Below are 13,036 nucleotides of genomic sequence, written 5' to 3'. Positions count from 1 at the left end.
GGCGGGCTACATCTATCACGTGTACACATAGATCCCATCCCCATCCCGCCCCGGATGGTAGGCATCAAATCACGTGTTCACAGAAGGTAGACAAAAATGCAGGAGAAACTCAGCGGGTGAGGCAGCCTCATGCAATCCTTGCATGTCTCACCCACTGAGTTTCTCCAGCATTTTGTCTACCGTTGATTTTTCCAGCATCTGCAGTTCTTTCTTAAACCTGTTCACAGAAGGTGAGCGGCTTTGCGCAGGATGCAGTTCAGCCAAGCGGGCCGGATGATTACGGGGGGAAAATCCGCCTGCGGGCCGGATAATTTCGGGTTACGGGCAACATTCGGCCTGGGGGCCGTAGGTTGCCGACCCCTGATTTAGATGAAGGAATTAAATGTGACATCTCCAAATTTGTGGATGACAAAAAGCTGGGAGGCAGTGTGAGCTGCAAGGAGGATACCATGAGGCTGTTCAGTGATTTGGATAGGTTGGGTGAGTGGACAGATACATGGCAGATGCAGTATAATAATATGGATAAATGTGAGGTTATTCACTTTGGTGGCAAGAACAAAAAGGCAGATTATTATCTGAATGGTGTCAGATTAAGAAAAGGGGAGGTGCAATGAGACCTGTGTGTCTTTGTACATCAGTCACTGAAAGTAAGCATGCAGGTACAACATGTTGGCAATGAAGAAAGCAAATGGCACGTTGGCCTTCATAGCGAGGGGATTTGAGTATAGGAGCAAGGAGGTCCTGCTACAGTTGTACAGGGCCCGGATCAAACCGCACCTGGAGTATTGTGTGGAGTTTTGACCTCCTAATTTGAGGATGGACATTCTTGCTATTGAGGGAGCGCAGCATAGGTTCACCAGGCTAATTCCCGGGATGGCGGGACTGACATATGATGAAAGAATGGATCGACTGGGCTTATATTAACTGGAATTTAGAAGGATGAGAGGGGATCTTATAGAAACATATGAAAATTCTTAAAGGATTTGAGCGGCGAGATGCAGGAAAAATGTTCCCGATGTTGGGGGAGTCCAGAACCAGGGATAGTTTAAGAGTAAGGGGTAGACCATTTGGGACTGAGATGAGGAAAAACGTTTTCACCCAGAGAGTTGTGATTCTGTGGAATTCTCTGCCACAGAAGGCAGTGGAGGCCAATTCATTGGACGTATTCAAGAGAGAGTTAGATATAGCTCTTAGGGCTAACGGAATCAAGGGATATGGGGGAGAAAGCAGGAACTAGGTACTGATTTTGGATGATCAGCCATGATCATATTGAATGGCGGTTCTGGCTTGAAGGGCCGAATGGCACATATATATTCTATGTTTCACTGTGCCTGAGACCCAGGAACGATCCTGACTTTGTGTGTGCTGTCTGTGTAGAGTTTACATGTTCTCCATTTGACCGTGTGGGTTCCATCTGGGTGCATCGGTTTCCTCCCACATCCCAAAGGCGTGCGGGTTTCTAGATTAATTGGCCTCTTATAAGTTGCCCTAATGGATAAAAAAGTAGACAATACTGGTGTGAACAGGTTGGTGTGAACTCGGTGGGCCAAAGGACCTTTTTTCATGCATTATGATGTATGTAGAATGGAGGGGGGGGGGGGGGGGGGGGGGGGGGGGGGAGTTATTTCTAAGTTATTTCAGGCTTTTGAACATTTTGATTAATAACTCGAGAAATAATGCATTAATTTTTCAGATAAGACATTTTTGGATTCCACGGGATAAATCTCTATCGGAATATGTAAAAATGTTACCGTTGCTGCGTAGTTTTTTCGAGAAGATGCGATCACACCTAAACAAATAAATAAATAAATTCACATCCAAGATCAGAGTTATATAGTTATATAGACCAAGTGGGACCCGTTGGGTCCATATCACATGGGAGGCTTGGTCCCCCAACGCAACCCGATCCCCAATGCAATATTTCACCACTCACCCATAGCCCCCACGGGAGGCCTGGTCCTCCAACGCAGCCCGTTCCCCTTTTTCCAACACAACCCGTTCCCCCAACGCAATATTCCAGCACTCACTCATAGCCAACACTGTGCAGGGGCTGTTCATTTCGCCTTATTCAGCCTTCCTCATTTAAAGCATTTTTAAAAAGCATTTGCACTTGCTTGCAGAACTCGGTGTACTGTGACTGACATTAAAAAAAATGCATTTGCAATTGCTAGCTAGCAGAACTCAGTGTACTTGGATAGCAACAGTTGCGAGCAGGGTTAAGCACAGGGCATGTTTTTTCCAAGTTTTTAGATTTTTGAAAATTTTCATAATTAACTCGAGAAATAATGCATGAAATTTCCAGATGGCGGTTTTTGACATCATGGCATGAATCTCTATCGGAATATGTAAAAATTTCATCATTAGCGTGTCGTGTTTTCGAGGAGATGTGAATCGCACACGAACATCACACACACAAATAAATACACATCCAAGATCAGAGTTTTATAAGTATACTAGACCAAGTGGGACCAGTTGGGTCCCATCCCTTCAATGCACGGTTGCGGAGGGGAGGGGGGGGGGGGGCGGCCTGCGGCGCCACAAACACACTAACCACCCCCATACACACACTAACCACACCCCCCTCCCCCTCCCAACACACACACACACACACACACACACACACACACACACACACACACACACGCACACACTAATTACCCCCTCTTTAAATTATGAGAGGCATAGATAGGGACAGACAGTCAGAACCTTTTTGTATAGGAAAGAACTCCAGGATTTTGTACCTGTAGTCAGAACCATTTCCCAGGATAGAAATGTTTTTTTTTTTTTAAACTGAGTACTGGAGTGACTCAGTGGGTCAGGCAGCATCTCTGGAGAACATGGATAGGTGAGGTTTTGGGTTGAGATCCTTCTTCAGACTAAAGAAGGGACCCAACCTGAAATGCCAAGTCTGAAGAGGGTACCGACCTGAAATATCACCTATCCATGTTCTCCAGTGATGCTGCCTGACCCAATAAGTTACTCCAGCTCATTGTCTTTTATTGTAAACCAGCATGTGCACTTCCTTGTACCCCCATATAGAACTGTCAAAGACTGGAAGGCAAAGGTTAAAGGAGATGTGCGGGGAATGTTTTTTGCACAGAGAATGGTGGTTGCCTGGAACACGCTGCTATGGATGGTGGTTGAAGCAGATATGATAGTGGCATTTACAGACTTAGATAGGCACATGGATATGCGGGGAATGGCGCAATATGGCTCGTGCATACAGAGGAGATTAACGGCACAAATGTTGTGGGCCAAAGGGCCTGTTCCTGTACTGTACTGCCGATGTTCTTACACAGGTAACACACCTCCATTGCAGGTATATCGATTCCAGAGGAGCCTGGACTGATGCCTGCTGATGAGGTGGTGCCAAACTCCATTCGTCCCTCGTTTGAGCAGCCAGTAGCTCCACCAGCCGTGGAACCTCTATACAGCCTTGGAGATGATGGGAAGGTTGTTGGTACGTCATCTAATTGAGTTCTTTACCTGCGAAGCTCGTACAAATGTAGAAAATCCCAACTGTGTATCATGCAGTTGGTATTTGACATTTTGGCATGGCCGACTGGCTATTTTATTTGTGTAATGGTTAAAGTATGGCAACAATATTGGATGGAGTTGTTATGCTGTTATCCCTGTTCTTCACTCTGGAGTGGATTGAAGATATTGCAATATTATACAATGAAGATGCTTGTTACAGGTTCAGAGTGAAGGAATCCTTCCCTTCCACCTTCAAAACAACATTAGTTTTAGTTTGGTTTATTATAGTCATGTGTACCAAGGTGCAGTGTAAAGCTTTTGTTTGCGTGCTATCCAGTCAAAGAAAAGACTATACACCAACACAATCAAGCAGTCCACTGTGCACAGATAAAGGGTACAACCTTTAGTGCAAAGATATAACATTGAAGGCTGATTAAAGATAGTTCAGTATCCAATGAAGTAGATGGGAGATCAGGAGCGCACTCTAGCTGATAGGACGACTGTTCATTTGCTTGATCTACAATAACACTCCATTAGATTTATAGTGACCTTTTAGAGGTTTGTAAAATCATGAGGTGCATAGATAAGGTGAATAGCTAGTCTTTTCCCCAGGGTGAAAGGGGAAAGATTTAAATGGGACTTGAGAAGCAACTTTTTCCACAGTCACAAAAAATTGGGACATTTAGAGATCCCGTGGACAAATATTGTGATGAAAACGTTTGGTGAGATATGGGCCTGGTGCAAGCAACTAGGATGTTCAGTTAGGCATTGGGTCAGTATGGATGAGTTGGGCCGAAGGGTCTTTTGCTGCGCTAAGTAGCTCTGTGGCTATTTTCGTTGGTTTCTTCCCACATGCCAAGGATATGTATGCTGATAGGTTAATTGGCCACTGTAAACTAATCCTAGTTTGTAGATGAGTGGTAGATTCTGGGAGGAGTTGGTGAGAATATGAATAGAATTTAAAAAAAAATTGGGATTTGTGTAGAATTAGTAAAAATGGGTGTTTGATAGCTGGTATAGACGGTGAACCAAAGGACCAATTTACATCCTTTTCCAGGTTCGCTCAAAATTCCAGCATCTACAGTCTCTAGTGTCCATGAGGGAATTTCGATTAACTAATGTTTCTCACTCTCTCTGTCAGCTACTCCACCAGAAGTGCAGGAGGCCCTTTTGGAGCTCGGCTATCAGTCTTTCAGACCGGGCCAGGAGTTGACCGTGATGAGGATTTTATCGGGTATGTGAGTAAAGGAATTTTTCCTTCTGTGCATTCCCGCTTCAGTGTGAACTATGCATGATTTCTTTTGACATGAGTTAGCCATTGTACACCAGCTATCATGCAAGCTTGGGAGAGCAAGGACATTGTAAAGAAATGTTATCGACACACTGTGACTTTACTTCTTTATTACATTCATACTGTGGCATTACAGAGAGCACTAGCTGTACGTGGTTTGTCACGGAAACTAGAGAGCGATATGTGGGTGGGGAGGTTGTAATTATACTTGTGATATGGGGAGTGGTTAGTAGTGATGAGGTAACTATATTAAGGGTCACATGCATATGTCATCTACAGACATGGTCTCCAGTGGCAAGGATAGGGCGGCACATCGGCAGAGTTGCTGCCTTACAGCACCAGAGACCCAGGTTCGATCCTGACTACGGGTGCTGTCTGTACAGAGTTTGTATGTTCTCCCTGTGACCGTGTGGGTTTTCTCCGGATGCTCTGGTTTCCTCCCACACTCCATCAAGATGTACAGGTTTGTAGGTTAATTGGCTTCGGTAAATTGTAAAATTGTCCCTAATGCATAGGATAATGCTAGTGTCTGGGGTGATCTCTGGTCAACGCGGACACAGTGGGCCGAAGGGCCTGTTTCCACACTATATCTCTAAAGTCTAATAGTCTAAAGTGAGGAGACCATACTCCTGCAGCATGGACATTAATGCATACATGTAGCTGGACATATGTGGGTGCTTGTTAGCATGTATATATACATACGCATGCCCTGACTCTCGCACAACACACATATACTCTCTCATGCATGCACTCTCTTTGTGTGGTGCTCTTACCAGCTACCACTTCTTCATTTTCCCACTTGATCACCCACACACCCGCGTCTCGAGCATGATTCTCCCTATCCAAGAATCTCTTCTCGTTCTATACTCTTTGCCATTTCTCTGACCCCTCCCCATCAAACCTAACCATCTCGTTCCAACCCTTAACCTTTCCCCGTTTGGCTCCCTCCTTTCTTACATAGGGCACCCCATTCCCTCTCCAGCTCCTGCCCTCTCCATCCCATCTGTACCTCCTCTCCCCCCGCCCCCATTGTTTTGACAGTGCTCTGCCAATTGTCTTTCTGTAGATATATTGGTTGCTTTGAGCCTGGATAGAGGGGATGTGGAGAGGATATTTCCACTGGTGGGAGAGTCCAGAGCCAGAAGTCATTGCCTCAGAATTAAAGAACGTTTCTTTGGGAAGACGATGAGGAGGAATTTCTCTAGTCAGAGGGTGGTGAATCTGTGGAATTCTTTGCCACAGAAGGCTGTGGTTGCCAAGTCAGTGGATATTTTAAAGCAGAGATAGATTCTTGATTAATACTGGAGTCGGGAGTTATGGGGAGAAGGCAGGAGAATGGGATTAAATGGGAAAGATAGATCAGCCATGATTGAATGGCGGAATAACCCAAGGGCCGAATGGCCTAATTCTGCTGTTCCTATCACATGAACATGAACATGAAATAATATGGTTGGAACATGTGACAGCCGGGAGCACGTCAAGTCTAATTGATGATTTGGAGTCAGTGTAGTTGGTTGTAAAGTAATAGGCAATGTTGGAAGCATTGAGGGAAAAAAAATTTGATTTGTAGAAAAATGTTTGATTCCACTTGTGCATGGAAGGGAATTTCCAAGACCTGTACCTATTGTGAATGAGACTCTGGTGTTGAGATGATTGGTTTGGCAGTGGGGTGTGGGTGGGAACTAAATGATGGATTCCTCCTTTGAGCAAACTGGGGAGAGTGATCGGTGAAGATCAGGAATTCCAATCTGCCCTGAATTCGCCATTCCTGAATTCTCTACATGTTAAATTGAGTAATGTCTGTGGTACGTGAACTTACTTCAACCCTACCATTTAGTTCAAAGTCAAAGTATTATTGTCACATGTATCGAGATATATTGAAAAGCTTTGGCTTGCTTGATATCCAATCAAATCAGATACGGTCTACCCTTGTTATTAGGGATCTCTTTATAACGGATTTTGTTTATATCGGACGGAGCATCCCCACATAACCAGACACCTCTGTCTCTTTAAGAACACAGGCTGCTAGTTACTCTGCAGGAAGTCATTGACATTGACAAGCAGTTGCTTCGATCGACACTTCAAGATACAATTTATTTGTCATTTGGACCCCTTGAGGTCCAAACGAAATGACGTTTTTGCAGCCATGCATTACAAACAAATAGACCCAAGACACAACATAATTTACATAAACATCCATCACATTGCTGTGATGGAAGGCCAAAAATCTTATCTCTCCACTGCACTCCCTCCCCCCCCCCCCCCCCCCCCCCCCCCCCCCCCCCAAAGTCAAAGTCCCCCCCGGCTTTGTGCACAATATGATGGGTCTCGACCTGAAACATCATCTATCCATGTTCTCCAGGGATACTGCCAGACCCACTGAGTTACTCCAGCATTCTCTTATCTATCTACTTGTGCACAATTGAGATTGAAGATGCAACGAGACCTGGGTGTCAGGGAGATGCAACGAGACCTGGGTGCCATGGTACACCAGTCATTGCAAGTAGGCAAAGTGTTTAAGAAGGAACTGTAGATGCTGGAAAATCGAAGGTACACAAAATACAAAATGGAGATACTCAGCGGGTGCAGCAGCATCTATGGAGCGAAGGAAAAAGGCAACGTTTCGGGCCGAAACCTTGTACCTTTGAATGTAGGCATGCAGGTGCAGCAGGCAGTGAAACAAGCGAATGGTATGTTAGCATTCATAGCAAAATGATTTGAATATTGGAGCTGGGAGGTTCTACTGCAGTTGCGCAGGGTATTGGTGAGACCACACCTGGAGTATTGTGTACAGTTTTGGTCTCCAAATCTGAGGAAAGACATTCTTGCCTTAGAGGGAGTACAGAGAAGGTTCACCAGACTGATTCCTGGGATGTCAGGACTTTCATATGAAGAAAGACTAGATAGACTAGGCTTGTACTCACTAGAATTGAGGGGGGATCTTATAGAAACTTACAAAATTCTTCGGGGGTTGGACAGGCTAGATGCAGGAAGATTGTTCCCGATGTTGGGGAAGTCCCGGACAAGGGGTCACAGTTTAAGGATAAAGGGGAAACCCTTTAGGACCGAGATGAGAAAAACATTTTTCACGCAGAGAGTGGTGAATCTCTGGAACTCTCTGCCACAGAAAGTAGTTGAGGCCAGTTCATTGGCTATATTTAAGAGGGAGTTAGATGTGGCCCTTGTGGCTAAAGGGATCAGGGGGTATGGAGAGAAGGCAGGTACAGGATACTGAGTTGAATGATCAGCCATGATCATATTGAATGGCTGTGCAGGCTCGAAGGGCCGAATGGCCTACTCCTGCACCTATTTTCTATGTAATACTCTATTAAACAATGCAACAAACAGCCTTTTGTATTTTTAGCTTGCAGTAACAAAAACATTTTTCTAGTTGTTAAAAAGCACTTTGTATTTGAAAACAACTTGTTGTATCACAGAGTGACTGCTAGGTGGTTGGAGTGAATTGTTCACTGGGTTATAGTGGACAATCGGCAATAACGGACACTGTTCCCCCTCCCCTCCCAATGGACCGTGTATAATGAGGGTTATCTGTAATACTGTACATGAATACAATCAAGCCATAAACGTATATGTGGTTAAATATAATAGTGGTGATCCCGATGCTGTTTAATGCCGTATGTTTTGTTCTCTGTTACAAACTAGGTCTTTCCACCTTGGTTGTGCTATCCACCGGAATGGGGAAGTCATTTTGCTATCAGCTACCCGCATACCTGTACGCTAAAAGGTCAAAGTGCATCACCGTGGTGATTTCGCCTCTTGTCTCACTAATGGATGACCAGGTAAGAATTTGGGGGGTTTTTTCCCTCGTGTTTTCCGCACTTTTATTTCGCAAGTTACTCTGGCTGCGTTGTCAAGTGGGATTGCAATGGGATTTCTTGCAGATGGAGTTAATCTGGACAAGTGTGAGGTGTTGCATTTGGAAGGTCAAACTTAAAAGGCGAGTATATGATAAATGGTAGGACCTTGAAGAGGATTGATATGCAGAGAGATCTTGTGAAGCGAGGCTATAATTGTGTGAAAGTGGCAATGCAAGTGAATAGGATGTAAAAAAAACATTGCACGCTAGCCTTCATCAGTCAGATCACCGAGTTCAACTTTGCCAAGTCATGTTACAGCCTTAAATTAAAGGCAGAGGAATTAAAGTGTTTGGCATTTGGAGCATTGTGTGCAGGTCTGGTCGCGCCATTGCAGGAATGATGTGGAACTTTAGAGAGGATGCAGAAGTTCACTAGTATGTTGCCTGAATTAGAGAGTTTTAGCTATAAGGTGAGTTTTGAAAAATTTAGATTGTTTTCTCTGAACATTTTATTTTCTCTGATAAACGTATATAAAATTATGAGAAGCATCAATAGTCAGAGCACTTTTCCCCAAGGTGGAAATGTCAAATGGTTTAGGGCATTACTTTAAAGTGATAGGGGAAAGTTCAAAGGAGATGTATATTTTTTTACACTGAGTGGTAGCTGCCGTGAAAGCATTGCCTGGGGAAGTGTGGAAGCAGATACGATAGAAAAGTGTCATTTGGACAGGCACATGAACAGGAAGAGAGTGGAGGGATATAGACCATGTGTGGACAGTTAAGACCCGAAATGTTGCCTATTTCCTTCGCTCCATAGATGCTGCCTCACCCGCTGAGTTTCTCCAGCATTTTTGTCTACCTTCTATTTTTCCAGCATCTGCAGTTCCTTCATAAACATTAAGACCAGTTTAATTTAGTATTGTGGTCCGTACAGATATCAGGGGCCGAAGTGCCTGTTTCTGTGCTGTACTGTTCTGTAAAAACTGAGTGGAAGAAAGTTTTTATTCTCAAAGAATGCCTAAGAAGGAGTTGTTTCTATACTGACAATGGAGGAGGCCTAGGACAGAAAGGTATTACAGTGATTACATGTCAGCATATTAATTTGTGATCCTGTTGCTATGAAGAGAGATTAGGCAAATAAATATTCACGTTTTCACTACTGTGCCCAAGATACCAGGATATATTTGTATTTCTGAAGAAGAGATGTATTGTAACAGTGAGTTATTTCGATTATCTGCAATGAGCCACTTAATGTCGTTCATTATCTTTATCACAGGTGTCTGGGCTCCCTTCCAAATTAAAGGCTGTTTGCATCCACTCCAATATGACAAGAACACAGAGAGAAGCAGCTGTGGAAAAGGTCAGCTTAATGGTTAATTGTGATAATTGTGAATTATTATCAACACAGTTTGCCCTTTTTACAGAGTCGTGGTATATAACAGGCAAGTGGAATCCTGTCAGCAATGATAGCTCTTTGGAAAAAAACATCTAATTAAATACCCTTCCTACATCTGTATCCATAGGCTTGTACTTACATTATTCAAGTATTTATCCAGTTTGTTGTGAAAATTCCGGCCGAGTTTGTTTTCAGGAGTACAAACTAATTTTATTTCTTTAGAGGCACAAGTGTCCGCAGAAGCCAAAATCTTAAGTAAAACACACTTGATGGGGAACTCAGCGGATCTGGCAGCATCTATGAAGGGAAATGACCAGAGGACATTTTGATAGACACAAAGTGCTGGAGTAACTCAGCGGGTCAGGCAGCACCTCTGGAGAAAAAAGATGGGTGACATTTCATCTCGGGACCCTTCTTCCGACAGAAAAGATCAGAACCATTCATGACTGGTCCCAGAACACTGATGCAATCATAAAGAAAGCACATCAGCACCTCTACTTCCTGAGAAGATTACAGAGAGTTGGTATGTCAAGGAGGACTCTCTCGAACTTCTACAGGTGCACAGTAGAGAGCATGCTGACCGGTTGTATCGTGGCTTGGTTTGGCAACCTGAGCGTCCAGGAGCGGAAAAAGGCTGCAAAAAGTTGTAAACACTGCCCAGTCCATCATCGGCTCTGACCTCCCTACCATCGAGGGGATCTATCGCAGTCGCTGCGCAGAGTGGCCAGCATCATCAAGGACCCACACCATCCTGGCCACACACTCATCTCTCCGCTGCCATCAGGTAGAAGGTACAGGAGCCTGAAATCTGCAACATTCAGGTTCAGGAACAGCTGCTTCCCCACAGCCATCAGACTATTAAACACAACTTCAAACAAACTCTGAACTATAACAGCCTATTGCACTTTATCTGTTTATTTATGTGTGTGTATATATATATTCTATGGTATATGGACACACTGATCTGTTCTGTATTTATGCCTACAATATTCTGTTGTGCTGCAGCAAGCAAGAATTTCATTGCCCTATCTGGGACACATGACAATAAACTCTCTTGACTTGACTTCTGGCAGGGCGGTGCCTGGTAGGCCCATTGTTTGCTGGGGAAGGTGTGATCTCATAAGGAAAATATTGTTGAGAACTGTGGAACTGGTAAAACTATGATGGAGGGAAGGAGCATTTTGAGCTGGCTTCTTCAGACTGTTGGAGGGGGAGATAGCTGGGAAAGAGAGGTTGTTGCCCTATTTTTTACCCTCACCTGGGGCGGCACGGTGACGCAGTGGTAGAGCTACTGCCTTATAGCGCCAGAGACCCGGGTTTGATCCTGACTACGGGTGCTTGTCTCGATGGAGTTTGTACGTTCTCCCTGTGACCTCCGTAGGTTTTCTCCTGTATCTTCGCTTTCCTCCCACACTCGAAACACGTATAGGTTTGTTAATTGGCTTGGTATAAATGTAAAATTGTCCCTAGTGTGTGCAGGGTAATGTTAATATGCAGGGAACGATGGTCGGTACAGACTCGGTGGGCCGAAGGGCCTGTTTCCGCGCTGCATCTCCAAACTGAACTAAACCTCTCTCCAACAGCTACCTCCCCATTCCCCCTTCCTCCCCTTTAACTCCATCGATCTGTAGAACGGTTCTGATCCAAAATGTCGTCATTTCATTTCCTTCCACAGACGCTGCCTAACTCGCTGAATTTGTTTCTTTGTCTGCATGGAAAGAATCGATATTAATTCTGTCGCTCTGTTATATATGTAAATGTTGTGTCACATATATTACCTGGTTTGGCGTTGAACCAGAACAGTGGCAGTATTGTCAGCATAAACACAAATGCTGATTCTTTCTGAAAAGAGATTTACTTGTGAAATACTGATTTAAAAATAAATTGTGGTACAAGAATGCCAGGCAAAGTCAACAATTACCTCCCATAGAATTCAATGGCATTTCCATTACTTATGATCTTCCACCATCAACATCTTGGTGATCCTTTGATCACAAATTCACCTAAGTCAGCTATGGTTAGATGGCTGGTATTCTTGTAAAGTCACAAAAGTGCTGGAGTAGTAACTCAGCGGGTCAGACAGCGTTTCTAGAGACTGATGTTTTGGGTGGGACCCTTCTTCAGACTGATTGTAGTAGGAGAGAGAAAGCAGGAGAATAAATAGGGGCGGAACAAAACCTGGTCAAGATGGCTACAGGTGAGGGAGGGGGGTTTAATGGCATATGGGTCGAGAAAGGCTAGAGATGAAAAGGGTGACAAAAGGAGAAAAAAGGGTATTGATAAGGCGAGAAGTGAAATGTAAAGCCAGATGGAGGGATATAGGTGGGGGGAGGGGAGGTTTGCTACACTTCATGGGTCACTGGCCACTCCAATTAATTCCTGTGTCCTTGTGATATGTTGATGTTTGCACCTTAACAACACTCAACAAAATCACCAATGTCTCTTGACTTTGAGCCACATTAAGCATCCATTCCCTCCATCACTCGTACGCTGGCTGCAGTGTGCACCGTCTAGATCAGTCTCCTCTGTTCAAGCTCTAGAGCAGGTTGGCAAGCTGCCTTTAACAGCATCTGAATGTGCGGAGATGTTGGCGCAGGCTGCTGGGAGCCGAGGAACTTTTTTCCCAGTGCCGATGCTGTAGACCTAGAGCTAAATTCCCCCACCACTACTAACACACAGAATATGTAGGGCATGCTTACCATTATCGATAGGGGCAATGAGTAGAAGAGCCAGCAAGTCATGATGCAGCTGTCAAAACTTTGGTTAGGCTGCATCTGTAGCTTTGTATGCAGTTCTAGTTGCTCCATTGCGGGATGGATGTGGAGTCTTTGGAGAACGTGCAGAAGAGGTTGACTCGGATGCTGCCTGGATTAGAGGGTATTAGGTATAAGGAGAGGTTGGACAAACTTGGATTGCTTTTTCTGAAACATCGGAGGTTGAGGGGAGAGAAGTATGTAAGATAGCAGATCTTATATACAGGTGCACAACCTTTTATCCGGTGTTCCGGAAACCGAAAAACTCCGAAAACCGGCCATTTTCCCCCAGGATGTCGTCT

At 44.4% G+C, this 13,036-nt stretch overlaps 1 protein-coding gene across 1 annotated transcript in view; it reads left to right on the top strand.

Annotated features, from left to right (window-relative positions):
* The window catches only part of recql4 (RecQ helicase-like 4), an 82,655-nt gene that overhangs the window by 22,259 nt on the left and 47,360 nt on the right, over positions 1-13,036 (top strand). The window contains exons 10-13 of the mRNA XM_055648926.1: positions 3,320-3,460; positions 4,619-4,711; positions 8,432-8,568; positions 9,862-9,945. Coding sequence (XP_055504901.1) covers positions 3,320-3,460; positions 4,619-4,711; positions 8,432-8,568; positions 9,862-9,945 — 455 coding nt within the window. The remainder of the gene's footprint in view (positions 1-3,319; positions 3,461-4,618; positions 4,712-8,431; positions 8,569-9,861; positions 9,946-13,036) is intronic.

This window comes from Leucoraja erinacea, chromosome 2 (genome assembly GCF_028641065.1).
Source record: "Leucoraja erinacea ecotype New England chromosome 2, Leri_hhj_1, whole genome shotgun sequence".
NCBI lineage: Eukaryota > Metazoa > Chordata > Chondrichthyes > Rajiformes > Rajidae > Leucoraja > Leucoraja erinaceus.
The sequence above is the reverse complement of the archived record's forward strand: the minus strand, read 5'-3'. Positions and strand labels throughout refer to the sequence as shown.